This window comes from Thermobia domestica, chromosome 4 (genome assembly GCF_964235325.1).
Source record: "Thermobia domestica chromosome 4, izTheDome1.hap1.1, whole genome shotgun sequence".
Classification (NCBI taxonomy): Eukaryota; Metazoa; Arthropoda; class Insecta; order Zygentoma; family Lepismatidae; genus Thermobia; species Thermobia domestica.
In genome coordinates, this window is record NC_137457.1 from 139,444,561 (window position 1) to 139,463,176 (window position 18,616).

Genomic DNA, 18,616 nt, shown 5'->3' on the forward strand with positions numbered 1-18,616 from the left:
ACGAAAGCAGCTCTGCAACCATACGTACAATGCATTTCCATGGCTGAACGAGAATAGTGAACGGTTTTTTAAATTTTAGTTTAGTGTCGACAGGATTTTAGTTTGCGAACTATCAGTCACCGGTACCGAATCCTATCAGCTGCGCAACAAAGTTACAGATAATTAATGAAGAGAAACGGAACAATCAACTATCAGAAGATTTTATATATATATATTGTACAGTATGTAATTCTTATTAATTGAAAAATTGATTGAAATTTTGTTTTCAATTTCATAATTTACATTGAGGCTAAAAACCAATTACAGTAGATTTTCTTTCTTTATTTCAATAAATGCTAAAACTTAGCTAAATTACTGAGTACAATCATTGCTTCCACATAGTATTATTTACATATGCAAATAATGACACAAACACAAAATATGACATACATCACAAAAGGTTTCTTTAGTATAAAAATAAATGCAACATGAATCCAAGAGACTGGTTCTCAACCTTTTCAATTCAACACCTCGATTACCAAAGTTGTTGAAAAAAATGCAAAATTCTGAGTGAATTTCAAAACTTACAAAAAAGCAGTTACAGTAGCACTACGCACTGAATCTCATAAAAAGTCTAGTAATTCAAGTTTAATCCATGTAAATCCTACACTTCCATTAAAAATAAAAAAAGAGGGTATGTAACCACATAAAAGGGTTATACCAATGTCTTTGCCTTGGGCGACGAACGTTAAAAAAAATGATTCAACATAATCTGTTTGTGACTAAGTTGTAAGAAGGAGAAGACGACCGACTTTAATTTAGAATAAATAACTTGGGTATTATTATCACTCAAACACATTTCTTGAAAAACTGTTGTCTTTTGTTCCTACAATAAAAAAAATCACCGTTAACTGCAGATTTCACAGATCGTTAAATCTGCATGACAAAACATCAAAACAATGCGTTCTTAGTTTTATTTTACACTTTTTCTTGCATAACTAATCATTGTTAGTGTTGTTCTGCCTGAGAGCCCGCTCTTTAGCATGACGAAGCCACTCTTTTATTACATCTGATATCTCTGCATCTGTTGATGCCTTGCAATGCTTGTGATACCGCACAGTGCCTGCAACAATAAAAACAAACTATTAAGTAAATGATTATGTACAATATAAAACATGTTCAGAAAAAAGGGTCACAAACTTTCAGGGTAGATCAAAAGAAAAGTTCTTTTAGTAAAGAAACGCGTCGTTTCGGAGATAAAAGCTGCCGAAAACGTGGGAAACTGAACTTCAGAAACTATTTAACGTTATGGTACTAATTAGTGTTGTGTAAAGCGTACACTTGAAGTCATACTTACATTAGTTAGAAAATGCGTGTTTCAAATCTGTACAATGCGTTCGGACGGGATTACTCCGAAAGGCGATACAGAATTTTTTTAAGGAGTTCCTTACGCACGCATTAGAGTTTTGGAATATATATATTTCCAAATCGAGCAGGTATGACTGAGTGCGAAAGCTTAAACCGCACTCTGTACGGAATGAAGAATGTGGGAGGAAACGGGATAACCCCGGGAAAGCCCACGCACACGGTGTTTGTCCACCACAAAGTTCACTTGGCGGGGGCTGGGATCAAACCCGGGACCCTAAGCACCAGAGGTGAACGCTCTACCACTGAGCCACCGCGGCCCCACTCTGTACGTTGAATAGTTTATGAAATTCGATTTCCCACATTGTCGGCAGCTCATACTCCGAAACGAAGCGCAAAAGACATGTTTAGTACGGCTTTTTCCTTCTTTTGATGCAATCTTTCTGCCCTGAAACTTTGTGACCCTTTTTCCTGAACATCTTTGTACTTAGTACAAATCTAATAATTGTCTACAATAAGAATGAGAATTTAACACAATCGTCGATCTTGTAGTATTTGAGATTTTTGAACTTCCTTTTTAACATTAACTCTCGTTATCCAGGTTATTTCCAAGAGATACGGACGTAGTCATCAGATGAAACTTTTAAGAAACAATACCATTGAGCACTTTTCCTGTTTTTTTCTTTCTTTTTTCAAGGTATTGTTAAGTATGTATCCTACTCCCATAAACGGAGTTCTGGAAATAGGAATATTGCTGCTGTCCATGAAGTGCACGTAAACATAGATATATGACATATAATGCATGGATATAAAACATTGATACATTATTAACTTTCGGGAATAATCCTCCCTTCTGTTGAATGAAGTAGGAGAGTCACACGGATTTAAAAAGTCATAATAACTAAGTGAACTAAGACGTGAAAACACTGAACTGCACTACTTTGTCACTGTTCAGTGTTTTCTTTACATTTGTTTGTTGCCTTCTTAAGCGTAAATAACAGTGACAATATTTTTTTGACATCAAAAAAGTTGTTTAGTTCAGCTAGTTTCCTTAATTATTTTAATCCACTTGATTTTCCGACTTTATTCAACAGAAGAAGGAAAATTGGCTAATTTTAATTTTATACAATGGAAATTGGCTATCCATTTTTCCTACTTTTTGACTACTTTTCTAGAAATACAAGGAACCTAATATATGTTTTCCTTAAAGAAATCTATATTTGAAGTAAAGCATAAATGTCTAGTAGCATTAGCATTTCTAAAGTATAGCATAGCACAAATGTCTCCAGTGGATAAGCTCGTCTTGTAATCAAGGGGTCCCGGGCTCAATTCCAGGTTGGGAACAAAAGGTTCGGATCCCTCGTTCAACTGTAGTTCCTGTCCTTAGGACGTCAACATTCCCATGGAACGCAATGGGAAATCACCATATGGATTCACCTTACCCACAAACCTTTGGGTCAGACCAGTCTTCGGGCAGAACACCACATCATCAGCAGCAGTAGCATAGAATATCATTTCACATTCCTAGAATTACCCTGAGGAACAAAATATTTTGACTAATTGTCTGTATGTTACCCCACCCACTACAAATAAAAAGGAATGTACCGTATGGAGGGACCCTTGTCATAGAATTGTTGATAAGGCGCGCTATACATTACGAGATCAATCCTAGGAAATATCTTAGGATTTATCTTCGGAAAAATGTTATGACATATCTTGTAGGAAATCTTACCCTTGGGTGCCATACACGTGAAGATTTTTCCTGTCTGACCAAATGACGTATATCAACATTGTGAAATAGTTCTATTTAATAAAAGTATAAAGTTGAAGAATTACTATGCTAACCACACTGCACATCCCACTGATATTAATATCAGGCGCTATATTGTTAAATTGGATACCTCTTAAAAAAAAGCATAAGTCAGAAGGGTGCTGGTATACTTTTGGCGCACCACATTTTAGAAGATTTACAAGTAAAATTTAATACTTTGCATGAAAAGACATATTTATAAGGAACAAATTTTTTGGAAGCAACATAATTAAATACAAAGTAATACACCTGTATTTTATGTTTACAACTGTAGGGTTACTAGTGTAAAATCATTGTAAATGTTTCAACGACGGTTAAATAGGTGAGAGATAATGTTTAGCAGAAAGGGTCCAGCTATTTTTTCTAAGAAATGCTACAATTTCGGTAGTTTATATTCACATTAGTTTAGTTTAGGTTGGTTCAGGTTAGTTACGGTTATGTTACATTAGATTATATTAGTATATGGGTCCAACACAATTTTCAAAAAGTGATAGAATTTCGCTTACTTCTATTAATATTAGGTTAGTTTAAGCTAGTTAACTTCATTAGGTTAGATTTAGTTAGGTTGTGTTAGGTCTAAGTACTTGTATCTTCCATTTCTCCTGTAAATTTTGTATGTTCTGCTTACTTCTGGACCCCTTCAGCGAAACTTTTACGTAAGTGAGTGCATATGAAAGTTGACCGGTGATACTATTTTCCACCACCGGTATATTTCTGCATAGTTTACAGAAGCTATAATTTATGTTTACGAGTGGAGCGCTACTACCACGATACCATGACAAGTGCTATTCAAACTCTTATCATTGCCAAAACCCACTCGTTTTCACTACATCAACTGACGCGCCTGCTTCCTTCGCTCGCACCCCCTCACTGACGCTCGGGAACCAGCTTAGCCCTGCCCTGACTCGGTTAAATAGCATTCGTACTTTCTAGAAACAACCTAGCAGAACTTGGTTTGCGTTTTTTGCACTATAGTTTTTATACTATATATATACAGGGTGGCGCGTATTGTATCTACCAACTTCAAATGAAAATACAAAGGTGTGTTATGCAAGTTTTAATGCAAAACTGTTATGGAATATAAGTATATGGACTGGCAATTTGTACACTGTACAACACTTGTCGTAGGAGCTCACTAAACTTTAAAAATAACGTCCTGTAAATGTCCGCCTTTTTCCTGGATGCACTGCTGCAGGCGACGTGGGAAGGCATTCATCACACGCATTAACGTATCCTGTGGAATGGAACTTATCACATGACGAATGGCAGTCTTCAGTTCGTCAATTGTCTTCACGCGATTGGCAAAGACCCTTTCCTTAACATATCCCCAGAGGAAGTAATCAGGAGCTGTTAAATCTGGGGAACGGGATGGCCATGAGACATCGCCAAATCGGGATATCACGCGGTTTGGAAATGTTTCTCTGAGTATAGACATACTTTGGCGTGCCGTGTGTGCCGTAGCACCGTCTTGCTGGAAATAAACGTTATTGATCACACCCCTTTCCTGCAATTCCGGAATGAGAAACGTCTGTAACATATGGCAGTAGCGGTCGGAATTTACAGTTGTTGCATGTCCGGCGTCATCCTCAAAAAAATAGGGACCAATAATGCCACACATTCCAACTGCACACCATACCACAACTTTTGGGCTACCTTGAGGCTTTTCATGTAATGAACGAGGATTCTCCTGAGACCAATACCGGAAGTTTTGCTTATTAACATACCCAGTCAGGTGGAAGATTGCTTCATCGGACATCAAAAGTTGTTGGAGGAACAGTGGATCTCGGTTAATCAACTCAAGAATGTTCTGGCAGTTATTGAGTCTGTTTTCCTTATCAATGGCTCTCAACTCTTGTACCACCTGCAGTTTATACGGATGGAACTTCAAATCACCCAGCAAACGACCCAATGAACGTCGTGTCAAATGTAATGTTCGTGCATGTTGCCGTGCTGAACGTTTGGGACTGCGTTCCATCGCTACGCGCACTCGTTCCAAGTTTACATTTGTTCGAACACTTCGTCCACGACCTGGTGATTTCCGGTTCACAACACTACCTGTGGCCCGCCACTGTCTCACCCATCTCAGAATACTGTGTCTCTCGGGTATAGCAACATGGCGATCATCACTGTTTCGTCGCAGTGCCCGCTGAGCCTCACTGACAGAACCGGTTCGGATAAAGGCTTCCACCGCCGCAATTCGCGTCTGCACTGACCACCGCTCCATGGTAAACTAATTGCCAGAGGCCCTGCTATTCAGTGCCGTAAGCATGCGCAGCATTCGTACGCGCATTTGATCAGGGTTGCCAACTGCAACTGGTAGATACAATACGCGCCACCCTGTATATATATATATCTTGACCTCGTATTTGTACGCAAATCGTAAAAGAATTGTAGTTTATCAACAATTGCTTTTGTTGGTCTCCTTCAGGGATTTTATCTATGCTATGTAAGATATTTTCATGTCGGTCAACGCAAATCATTTAGGAAATAGTGACAAATTATAATTTTTCAACAATTATTTCGAGTGGTACATCTAAAGTAAACCTGAACGATCAGAAGATACCTCATCATTTGTGTTTTCATTTGTTTTGTTTTCACTTTCTCTCACCTGATGTCGCTTAAATCGAAATCTTACGAATTTTCTTTCCCAAATAGAGCGTGCTCTAAACAAGAGAAATCTCATAGGATCGTTCAGAACACAGGAAATGACATGGGATCTGTTGCCATACACGTTGAGATTTTGACTAGGATAAATCGTAAGAGATTTCCTAGGATCTATCTTATAGTGTATAGCCGGCCTAACTGGTTGAAAATAAAGGTTACTATTGATATTTCGTGCGTTAGAAACATTTTTACTGTAAAAGCATATTAAATATTAAAAAACTATAAATGGCAATTTACAGATGAATTGAATTTAAGATCTAATTTTATAAATTACTGGAACTAACCTTCGTGTTCTTGGACAGCAGTACTCTCATCTGAAGTGACTGGGCTCCGCTTAGGGTTTTTGCCATTCCAGGATCATCCAGATTGGTGCTCGTCACGACCTTTTTAGAAAAGAGATTTGGTACCGGTGGCAAAGTCTTCTTTATTGTAGAAACACTTTGCTTAATCGCTTCACTAAGGGCAATATCTTCGTCCGAAGATGATGATTGCTATTTTCTAGCTCGTATGTGACGTTTCTTTTTCTGTATCTCAAAAGATTCTTCATTACCGGTATCAACTTCGGTCTGGTCTCTCCCGAGTTCTAATTTCTTCATCCCACGCTCGTAAGAATCTAGAATGAATATTGAAACAAATTAGAGGGTACTAATATCACTTCTAATCATGTTCGTCAGTAAAATTATATACAATGTCAGAATTGCTTCGAGTTGAACAAAAGCGAATGCAAGACCATTTTGAACTGACTCAACGTGTTTTCACCTGTTGGGTTTTATTCCAAGAGTGTCACTTAGACCACTTGGGACTTCGCTCCAGCAACTCACTGATTTCTGCTATAGAATCGAAAAATAGTGCTTCTTATAGAGGTTTCAATTTTTTTCCATTTAATGCTTTCAAGTTGACCCCAGAGCCATAACGACGGGAAGGCAGGGAGCACCTTTACAGAATTAAAACCCACCTTTTATTTTATCCATTTTTACCTTCAGTTGCACTTTTTACCCATTAGGTCTACTGCGCCCGACTTTTGCCTCTAGGGGCACTTTGTTGCGGCCCACGAGAATTTTGCTTACGAAACTGAAATCTGTTATCGTCAAAATTCTGGTTTCGTACATGTTTCCCTCAGATCCATTTTTTCATCAATTTTTAACATGCACTCTGTATACATGTGTGTATACAGAAAAGGAGACATTTATTTCTGGAAAAGCTTTATATAAAGTCTCATAGTAACAAAAATATTGATTGGTTCAGTAGTTTTTGCGCCAAATCATCACAAAAACGAGTGTAGATGCCAATCGTAGGAGCTACTACCGCTTCAGCTCAACAAGCAGTCAGAAGATTTTTTTTAATGACCACTATGTAACCATCGCTATGATTATTTTTTAAAAAATTACGTTTGGTAACATTCAACGCCTCATTATTATGAAAATTCAAAGAACTCTGAGGCACTGTGAATGAAAACCGTAACCTTCAAACAACCAAAAATTGAAATATCCACATTCCTGGACGTTGAACCGAAGTGCATCATGCTTTTAATCATGAACTCCAGGCGAGACAAACAAAAGTTTAAACCAATCGGTATTACGTTCTTGATATTTTTAGAAAATAAGTTTCGTATACGATGTCACAAATATCCAATGATCAGTATATCACTGATACCGTTGAATAAGTAAAGCAATAAATAGATTTAAACAATGTTAATAGAAACTATCTGCCACTTAGGACACCAAATCGTAAGTAAAATATTCTCTGTCTCTACTTTCTGTAATTTACGTTGGTGTTACCTTACTTCATTATAAGGGGCCGTATTTTTTCTAAGTAAAATGTTATAATAAAATTTTAGTAGTTTCCCCCATAGCCTCATGGTCAGAGCGTTCGCTCTAAGTGAGTAAAATAAAGTATTACATCTGTATGGATAAACTTTGTTAACAGGTTATTACATGAGTGTTTTTCAATGTAAGAATGCAAAAATGCAAGAATGTCATAGCGAGGAATTGATCCACAAGTGGTAGGTTTTTGACAGCAAATATATCATCTTGGAATTTACTATTACTCTCACCAAGCACGCTCAATTATTGCAAACACAACTTAGTTTACAGTCTCATTTTTATTACGATTACCAAGGATCTTCCATTCACCAAAATTAAACTGTACTAATTTTACAGTTTTTCTGTAATATCTTCAAAACAGATAAAGAAATTGAACAGTGTGAACCCAGTGCGCTAGACAATATTATTTTGCATTTTTACGAATCACCTAGCACCTAGCTTTTTACGAATCATCTAGCCGTCCCTTTGCAGCTTATAGGTGTATCTCACAAATCCATGCCGCATCTATTAATAACTACACAGCAAAACGAGAAAGATGAGTCATGATACCGGTATGACATGCACAATAATATTGTCTATTGCACTACATTTCCATTTTTCAAGTTACTTTTTATTGATTTTGAGGATATTACAGAAATACTGTAAAATTAGTATAGTTTAATTTTGCTGTATGAAAGACCCTTAATATCTACAATAATATAAAAAAATCATACTTTTTGTTTGTGACAGATATTGTAAAATTGTACGTTTGACATTTTTTTCTTTTCAGTTTCAATAAATTCAAATTTAAAAAAAATCCATATAAAAAATCGAAGTCTTTATATAATTAAGAAAGTGGTGAAGAAAATATTAAAACACTCACATGATTGACCAATAATTTCATAAACCCTATGGATACTCCAGTCTTCCTTTGGTTCTAATTTCTCCTCTACTGCCTTATAGTATTTTGTAAAACTGCTGTAGTTCGGCCAATAGCATTTTCTTTTCCCATCTAGTAACCAATTAACCGGCACTAGTTGTATCCCGTCGGAGAATTCAACAACATAATACTGTGCCTCTGGAATCTTTTCTTCAGACATTTTGCACTGACGGTATGGAATTCTATAACAGGTAAAAACGAATAACACAGATGTATAAAGAGTTTAAGCATGCAAAAATATAATTTTTCCCCCCATAACTGTACAGGCTAAACGTATCAGCAACTTTTGTTTATCAGTTCAGTTTATTTCTCGCAGAAAACTGTTAACGAATCAGTTGAAACCATTTCAGCTCTAATTTCAAGGACGAAATTCAAACACTGACGTAAAAACAGACCTTGAAATGGACCGGGGGGGTCACGGTGGCTCAGTGGTAGTGCTCGGGCTCCCAGGTTTGATCCCAGGCATTGCCATGTGAGCTTGTGGTGGCCAACACCGTGCTCGTGGGTTTTCTCCCGTTTCCTCCCACTTTCTCATTCCACCATTTTTTCTTCATCATTCTCCTTCATCGTCCCCTTTAGCCCTATCGCTGGCACAATCGTGGGACGTTAAATTACCCCTTTTCCTTTCTTTCAAAATCGCCCGGACCGGACGGCGTTCCGGTTCGTGAAAGGCGGGAACCATTCCGTTCCGTCTCGTGAGAAGATTCAATGAACCACACAAAAACTCATACAAATTGAAGCACACTTCAGAAAGTATCTAGCGTTCCGTTTCGTGAAACTTTTCATTTCGAGCCCTGTGTAAAAAAGAATTATTGGTCCATAGAGTGAATCGTTATATTGGGTTATTCTGGTCAATGGAACAGAACAATGCTATCGAAAATAGCAATATATGGAAAATTTAACACGAAACCTATCACATATGCATGAATAGTAAGTACACAAATTGTAAACAAATATTTTGACTTTTGAAATATCTCTCTTATATATATATATATATATATATATATATATATATATATATATATATATTATTTTTTAAACTACAATCGGTTCAGCAGCTCCTTAAAGTAATATAGACATATTAAGATTACATAAAATAAATTTCTCTGATCACTAGATGACATCATATAGTGTAGCGATTATGACGACACCGCATTCGATGCTGTCTCGTATTATTGGCCTGTCCCGATACTTTTGCCTAACCCTGAATTCATTACCCCTGCTGCTTCCTGACCCTGAGTGGACGCCGAAAGTGGGATGTTCCGGCTGAGGATTGAAACCAGGGCCACGCTAACATGAAACCAAAACTACAATCCCTACACTACGGAACACTTCTAAAGAAATATGCAGCAAAATAAATATTATAAAATATTACCTTACGCTTTTTACATTTGCATTACAGTGCTGCAAATAGAAATGCCTATTTTCGATATTTAATCACTGAAAATTGCCAATAATTACTGACAAGTGACTGCCAGTGACAGTGTCTGGCCGCGTAAAAAAACACTACTATTTTTAAGCCCAGCTAGTGTGGCCAGTGCCACCCCACCGCACGACAGTGTTAAGCTGTTCTAACATTTTCAATGCTCTTGTAGCATCAGTTCCAGAGCAAATACATTTGTCCGGCTAAATTCCGTTTCCAGAACAATATGCGGCGGGGAGGGGAGGAGGGGGCACTCCGAGAGGGTTTGTTGTTACTGCACGACAACGCACGCCTTCATACAGCCAAACGGAACGGAACACATCCCCGGGGGTTTAACTAGTAAATTCTCTCTATCACCCTCCGTATAGCCCGGACGTAGAAGTTTCGGATTCCCCCTGAAGAACACCTCCATTTCCATACACTGAAAGAGGCACCACAGGCTACACTGACCTATTAGGGAACCTTGAGTAACATTACTTTGAACAGGGCATGGATGATGTGGTGCCACGTTGGAATCCTGGTAGTATCGTAGAATGCATCGAGTGAACTCATTTTCACCTTACACCGTGTTGTTGTAGTTTTTTTTTTCAAATCCTAGATAGTTGATGATGTTCTTTCCGTTTACAACAGGCTGAGGCAGCTTTCAGCTTTAGGAAAAGGGGTTTATTTGCTTTTTGAATAATGTTCACATTCTTCCTTTTAATTTAGCTGTCTACACTAATTCCTCGATTGTTCACACTTCGCTAGGAAACTGTATGTATGCGAATGATTTTGTGCTCCAAACCGTGTGCTATCATATTACAATTTTGTCAATAGTTAAAATACTGCGAAAATATTACCTTTTTGAAAGCTTTTTTTAAACGTAGACCCTTTATTGCACACTTTCGCAGGTTTTCCACAAAAAAAAGTGTAATCAGTTTTGGAAATTTGTCCATTATTTTTAGCCCCCCCCCCCTCCTTTTCAAATTCAGAAATTCCGCAGTTCAGTTTGCTGTACTGCCACGCGCTTACCACTACTAAATGGGGACAAAATTATCTTTCCAAGGGTGAAGAAGTCATTGCTGTTTCTTTTAACGGTTCTAGTTATGGTCGATTTCTTGTACTTTCATAGGATTAAATTTGTATACACGACGTCATCTTTAAATGTGAATAGCCTTGCTCAGCTAGCATTGTTTTAATAAATAATTTGGGATTGTTCATTGAACACATGACCCCTTCACATATGTTTGTGTGAACGACATTGCTCATGGTCACTTGACACATGTTCCGACCAGTGACAGTTCCAGATTAGAACTGCAAGGAGCGGGCTACACAAGCCGCACCTCGTGTTGCAGATCGTTGGCATACCCAAAAGGGATATAGTACACATGAAGCTGCATCAGTTCCCAAAAGAGCAGGACGCTCATTCTTTTAGGGATTATTCATTGAGTATGTACGAACTTACAAAGGGGGTGACAAAGCGACTTTTATTTACTTATCGACCGATACGAAAATAAAAAAAGAACGTAGCTATTCTTTATATCTGCATGTGTAGTGCCCTTGTATTTTAACTATGACTATGTGTGTGTTTGGGGGGGGGGGATTTAACGCATATCGCATGTCTTGTGCACATGGATACTTCTTACTACTGCACTACGTAAAAAATTTATGGTATTTCATGTAGAAGTGGTAATAAAACACGGAAGAAACGCAGATCAGGGTGTTCTCATGTATACTATTACCCCCAAAACAACCTTTATTTCCACCACAGGCTATGCTGTTTGGGGAATGATGCAGATACCTAGCCTTTATTAACGTTTTTATAGTATTTTTAAGTGCAAGGGCCAAATAGCAGGATTTTAGAATGCGCAAGCTAGTGACTGATGCAATATTAATTTTATATTCTTAAGTACACGGACTAAAATGTTACTAAATATAACTCTCCGTGTTCACATTATCAGATAGCCCTACCAAATATAGTCCAGTGTCCAGGTGAAATATGTTTTAAGTAATTTTGAGTGAAGTCAATAGAGGAGATTTATAAGTATTTATGGTCAATGTGCCGTTGCGGGGTCCACTGTTTTACGTGCGAAATTTACATTTTTTCCACTTCCCTTGATAGATTAGGTTAACATGGCTTTACTAATAGTAATAATAGTAAATAATCATACTTATGACAACGAATGACATTTACTAATTTTGGCCCTGTACTTAAGAAATACGTCAGAATACTTAACGCCAATCATATTAGGAGGCAAAAGTGGACTTTTACCGGACGGTGTTTTCCTGGTTCACTCAACATCGAGACAGATATTCCACCAAATATCCATCGCTAATTGCCCAGAGGAACTCCTTCTTTCATACAGTATCGGATGATGCAAATCATCGTTCTTTCGTGCCTAGTGATGTACACAATGCTTAAAAAGGGGGTGCAGTGTGAGTACACCCAGTTTTGGCAGTGTCCTTGCAATCAAAACATCCGACTCAGCACCCTCTTTGTGTGCTATTTCCTTATTTCGCCCCACGTAATGTCTAAAATTCTGAAAGTGGGGTATACAGCCGCGTGTTTTGAATGCAAGGACACTTTACCGGGACCGTGTATGTACTCTTGTACTCAAAGATATATCATCTGCACCGCCCTTTTTAGCATTCTGGACATCATTAGGAACGAAAGAAGATAATTTCCATCATAGTGGACTTCTGGCCAATTACCTATCTTTCCATGGGTTCCTCCTTTTTTTCCAATTCACCTTACATCACCAACCCTTCCTTCCGGTACATCATACTGTTTTTCTGCTAGTTTTGGATCCCCATAACGGTACAAGGACCGTAATTATTAGTAGAATCTTAATCTAACCTACTCAACCTAACCCACCAAACGAATCGTATTGCAGAAGCAAACAGAACGTAGTATAGTCTAACAGCACGAAAATCCCCCCCCCCAAAAAATTGAAATGCCGATAAATTTGCTAGAGACATCTGCTAAAGTAGTGCCGATACCGCGTTTCAGAAATAATTTTAGTAACATTTTGGCCCTTGGGCGTAAAAATATGCTAACATTATTACTATTGCACGATTGCACATGTGCAGTGGTCTACACATTCTAAAATCTTGCCAGTCGGCAAATTGTTACAGAGAACAAAATTGTCACGTAAATAAAATGTACCATTTTTAAACCAGTAATTTTCACTGACCAGCATTAATGTGTTTTTACTGCTTCTCCAACAGCCCGCTCCTTGCTGTTCATTGAACTGGAACTGTTACATGTTGGAACATATATCACTGTATTTTCTTTAAAGTAGTACACAAAAGGGTCTACATCCCATTTATCGCATTAGAAGTAACATTTTTTTATCGCTACAGTAAACAAACCTAACTTTAACTAACCTATAGTCAGAAATCACAATTTATGGTATCAAAAACTACATTTTTTTTTCACTGTGACATATTCGATTCTTTTGGGAGGATTGAACTGCATAAATCTTTAAAAAGCACTGCAAGTTATATTATCTAGACTTGAGTCGAGCTATGTTGCATAAATTATCACATTAAATACCTCAATTTTGCTTCGCTCATTTGAATCAGCAACTTCTGTTGTTTCTCGTAACTACCAAAAATACACGCTGCGACTATCTAGTTCACAAGCAGTGAAATTATTGCACATTTACACTTGATGTGTATTAATCTATTTGCAACAAGTATGTATTGAATATACTAAAATTACTTACCCTATATTCTTCAGCTAAAGCAACCATCACCTTTACAACATTGAGTCTACTTACTTCCATCACGGCCCACCTTGCGCAGTGCATCATGGAAACAACTGCATAACATTTCGCGGTCCTCAGCAGAAACAGTGAACGATCGCGCCGCGCTGGAAGTTTCTTCAAACATAGTATGAAATTATTATGTACTGATTGAACTTTATTATCATTATTAATTATCTGAACATTATTAGTTCGTTATTGCAGAATTATACAATACGATGGACTAATATACTAATTATATAATACTTTTCTATTATTATATTATTATTTAATAAATAATAATAATACTATAATAGAAAAGTATTATATAATTACTATATTTACTCTTTGAAGAAGTATTTTATAATAATAATAATAATAATAATAATAATAATAATAATAATAATAATAATAATAATAATAATAATAATAATAATATCAACAACCGCGGGATTATCCTGCCAGGATATCCACAGGATATCGCTCTACTGACAAAGTCGGGATTATCCTGCCAGGATATCCACAGGATATCGCTCTACTGACAAAGCCGGGATTATCCCGATAGGATATCCTCAGGCTATCCTGAGTACGTCCCAATATCCCGTACGACATAGTGACATCAATGGGACTAGTTCAGAACATCCCATGGATATCGGATGCTATTATTGTTGGAGACGTTGGTGGGACGCAGTTTCACAAAGGTTAAGGAACACTGCCATACAGAGTATTATCTAGTCCACTAGTGACTACAATGAAGTTGGTGGTCAAACTTCGTGAAGGTCTAACTCTGTTTCAAATCCCATCTATAAAATTGCCGAATTCCTAGTGGACGCCAAGTGCCACTAATTCCAAAACACGACATTCTTAGACCCTTCATATTCGTGATGTTACCCCAGACAAAAGAAGCAGAAACATAAATTTCTAATAAATATAACAGCTCATATCTCGGAACTATAAAGACCCAAACGCTAAAATTTCATGACCCAATCAGCCCAAACGAAATACTACCCAACCCAATAAAATGACGTCCGGCCCAATCACTTGGGGGCCAATGTCAAGTTGGCCCCAAACTTTGTGAAGCTCTAATTCTGTTTCGAATAAAGCTCAAATGTTGAACCTTCCTAAACTGCTAGTCCCCAGAAAGTACTGCCAATTCTAGTAAACGTATTTGTCAGAAATATCATATTAGTGAAGTTGGCCCCGACAAAAGAAGCAGGAAAATCACTTTTCAAAAAGTTTAATAGCAAATATTTCGGAAACTATAATAGCCCAAACGCTAAAAGTTGCTGACCCAATCAGCCCAAACGAAGTGCCATCCAGCCCAATAAAAATCTCGTCTGGCCCAATCACTTGGGGGCTAATGTGAAGTTGGCCCCCCAAACTTTGTGAAGCTCTAATTCTGTTTCGAAAACATCCAAATCTTGAAACTTCCTAAATTGCTAGTCGACACAAAGAACTGTAAATTCCAATAAACATGCTTGTCATAAATATCATATCAGTGAAGTTGGCCCCGACAAAAGTAGCAGGAAAATCACTTTTCCAAAAGTTTAATAGCCCATATTTCGGAAACCATAATAGCCCATACGATATTGGTTGCTGATCCAATCAGCTCAAAAGAAGTGCTATCCAGCCCAATAAAAATTTCGTCTGGCCAATCACTTGGGAGCTAATGTGAAGTTGCCCCCCAAACTTTGTGAAGCTCTAATTCTGTTTCAAATACAATTATAATCTTGAAACTTACTAAATTGCTAGTCGACACAAAGTACTGTCAATTCCAATGAACATGTTTGTCAGAAATATTATATTTGTGAATTTGGCCCCGACAAAAGAAGCAGGAAAATCACTTTTCGAAAAGTTTGATAGCCCATATTTCGGAAACTATAATAGCCCAAACGGCAAAAGAGGCTGACCCAATCAGCTCAAACGATGAGCTTTCCAGCCCAATTAAAATTTGTCTGGCCCAATCATTTGGGGGCTAATGTGAAAATGGTCAATTAAACTTTGTGAAGCTCTAATTCTGTTTCGAAAACAGCCCAAATCTTGAAACTTCCTAAATTGCTAGTCGACACAAAGTACTGCCAATTCTAGTAAACGTGTTTGTCAGTAATGTCATATTAGTGAAGTTGGCCCCGACAAAAGAAGCATGAGAACCACTTTTCAAAAAGTTTAATAGCCCATATTTCAGAAACTATAATATCCCATACGATAAAGGTTGCTGATCCAATCAGCCCAAAAGAAGTGCTATCCAGCCCAATAATTTTTTTTCTGGCCCAATCACTTGGGGGCTAATGTGAAGTTGGCCACCCAAACTTTGTGAAGCTCTAATACTGATTCAAATACAGTCCAAATCTTGAAACTACCCAAACTGCTAGTGAACGCAAAGTACTGTCAATTCCATTGAACATTTTTTTCAGAAATATTATATTTGTGACTTTGGCCTCGACAAAAGAAGCTGGAAAATCACTTTCCGAAAAGTTTGATAGCCCATATTTCGGAAACTGTAATAGCCCAAACGCTAAACGTTGCTGACCCAATCAGCCCAAACAAAATACTATCCAGCCCAATAAAAATCTTGTCTGGCCCAATCACTTGGGGCTAATGTGAACTTGGCCCCACAAATTTTGTGAAGGTCTAATTCTTTTTCAAATAGAGCCCAAATCTTGAAACTTGCCAAACTGCTAGTCGACACAATGTACTGCCAATTCTAGTAAACGTGTTTGTCAGAAATGTCATATTAGTGAAGTTCGCCCCGACAAAAGAAGCATGAAAACCAGTTTTCAAAAAGTTTGATAGCCCATATTTCGAAATCTATAATAGCCCATACGATAAAGGTTGCTGATCCAATCAGCTCAAAAGAAGTGCTATCCAGCACAATAAAAATCTCGTCTGGCCCAATCACTTGGGAGCTAATGTGAAGCTGGGCCCCAAACTTTGTGAAGCTCTAATTCTGTTTCAAATACAATCCAAATCTCGAAACTACCTAAATTGCTAGTCGACACAAAGTACTGTAAATTCCAATAAACATGTTTGTCAGAAATGTCATATTAGTGAAGTTGGCCCCGACAAAAGAAGCAGGAAAATCACTTTTCAAAAAGTTTAATAGCCCATATTTCGGAAACTATAATAGTCCAAACGCTAAAAGTGGCTGACCCAATCAGCTCAAAAGAAGTGCTATCCAGCCCAATAGAAATCTCGTCTGGCCCAATCACTTGGGGGCTAATGTGAATCTGGCCCCCCAAACTTTGTGCAGCTCTAATTCTGTTTCGAAAACAGCCCAAATCTTGAAACTTCCTAAATTGCTAGTCGACACAAAGTACTGTAAATTCCAATAAACATGTTTGTCAGAAATGTCATATTAGTGAAGTTGGCCCCGACAAAAGAAGCAAGAAAATCACTTTTTAAAAAGTTTAATAGCCCATATTTCGGAAACTATAATAGCCCAAACGCTAAAAGTTGCTGACACAATCAGCCCAAACGAAGTACTACCCAGCCCAATAAAAATCTCGTCTGGCCCAAACACTTGGGGGGCTAACGTGAAGTTGGCCCCTCAAACTTTGGGAGGCTGTAACTTTGTTTCCAGAGTAGCCCAAACGCTAAATGTTGCTAGCCCAAACAGCCCAAATGAAGTACTTTCTGGCCCAATAAATATCTCGTGTAGCCTAAACTTTTGGGGAGCCAACTTCACACAGGCTCCTACAACCCATAATACAATTATACAGTTTTATGATTGATCTTCTATCAAATCTGTTAAAAATAAATAGGACATTTCTACTTTTCTCAAAATACAATAGATTAGAATACGTTCACTGCAATTCAAAATGTATTTCAATACGATATCCGATAACAAAAATGGGTTTACTCGAGCAGACGGTTCGACCGAAAACAAAATTTATGGGTAAAATACGATGTCAGTGGATATCATACTGAAATACATTTTGAATGGTAGTGTAGGTATACTATGCATAACTATTTACTAAAGCGGAAGAATACAAGAATGCGAAGAAGGTGGAAATAAACGGTGCAAATATTCTGTTCATGTTAGCAATGGACGTTTCTGATAGATATAATGCAAACATATGTTTTTATTACAAAGAATTGTGTGATAAAGAACGTCATATTATAGTCTTTGCAGCGTCATGGTATGTTGAAACGTAAAATCAACTGTGGGAAGTGTGGAAAGAAGTAAAAATTCAGAACACATTAACTTTTTCCTCGCAGCGGGCCATTTGTACCATGGAAAGCAGGAAGCCATCTTCAAGATAAGAATTATTACGATTATTTAAGTGTTTTTGAAGTAAAAATTATTACGGACATTTTATGAATTTTTGCACTAAACTCGTTTATGTGTATGCCCCCTGTCGCTGACGCGCCTGCTCTCTACTGACGCACCCCACGCTCTACTCGGGCTCATCTGCTGCGCTCCGGCTCTGACTCCGTTAAATAGCATTCGTGCTTTACAGTGGCCACCTAGCAGAAATTGGTTCGTGTTTCATACACTAGCTCCTCACTTAGTGTATGTTCCGCAAAAAAGAAACCGGAAAATGCAATAAATGTGGTAAAATCGTCTGCTCGAGTAATGCCAAAGAAATTATATTCATGATCATGAGCTCTTCGTGGGTATATAATTAACTACGTGTCTTTAGCAAGGGGGGGGGGAATCGATTCCTAGTAGGAATTCCTGTGCTTCGGAACCCTCGTAAAGCTGCAGGTCAACATCTCAAGTTGTATCACTACTGAAAATAACTTTTTTTTTTTTTTTTACTTTTTTACCCCAAGATTTGCTGATAACTTGGTTTACAAAGAGGAACTTGTTTACACATGAAACTTGTAGAGGTAAAGTTCCGTAGTTGCATCTTCCTTTTCGGAATGCCTTTCTAATGGAAGAGTGACCACTTTTATTTAGCAGAA

At 37.7% G+C, this 18,616-nt stretch overlaps 1 protein-coding gene across 2 annotated transcripts; it reads right to left on the reverse strand.

Annotated features, from left to right (window-relative positions):
• Positions 1–300: 300 nt before the first annotated feature.
• Positions 301–13,821, reverse strand: LOC145683361 (uncharacterized). Of its 2 annotated transcripts, none has more exons than XM_081754695.1 (4): positions 13,745–13,821; positions 8,504–8,742; positions 6,103–6,431; positions 301–1,102 (listed from the first exon to the last, which is right to left on the reverse strand). In XM_081754695.1, the coding sequence occupies exons 2-3, from the start codon at positions 8,718–8,720 to the stop codon at positions 6,310–6,312; spliced, it is 339 nt and encodes a 112-aa protein (XP_081610821.1). In that variant the 5' UTR covers positions 8,721–8,742; positions 13,745–13,821; the 3' UTR covers positions 301–1,102; positions 6,103–6,309. The 2 variants fall into 2 exon arrangements, with proteins under 2 accessions (XP_081610821.1, XP_081610819.1); XM_081754693.1 differs by having other exon boundaries at positions 13,691–13,786.
• Between the last annotated feature and the right edge of the window lie 4,795 nt (positions 13,822–18,616).

Coding starts and splice junctions, on each gene's coding strand:
- LOC145683361 (XM_081754695.1), bottom strand. CDS start 8,720: ATGTCTGAAGAAAAGATTCCAGAGGCACAGTATTATGTTGTTGAATTC. Junction 6,432..8,503: donor TGAAATTATTGGTCAATCAT/GTGAGTGTTTTA, acceptor TATTCATTCTAG/ATTCTTACGAGCGTGGGATG.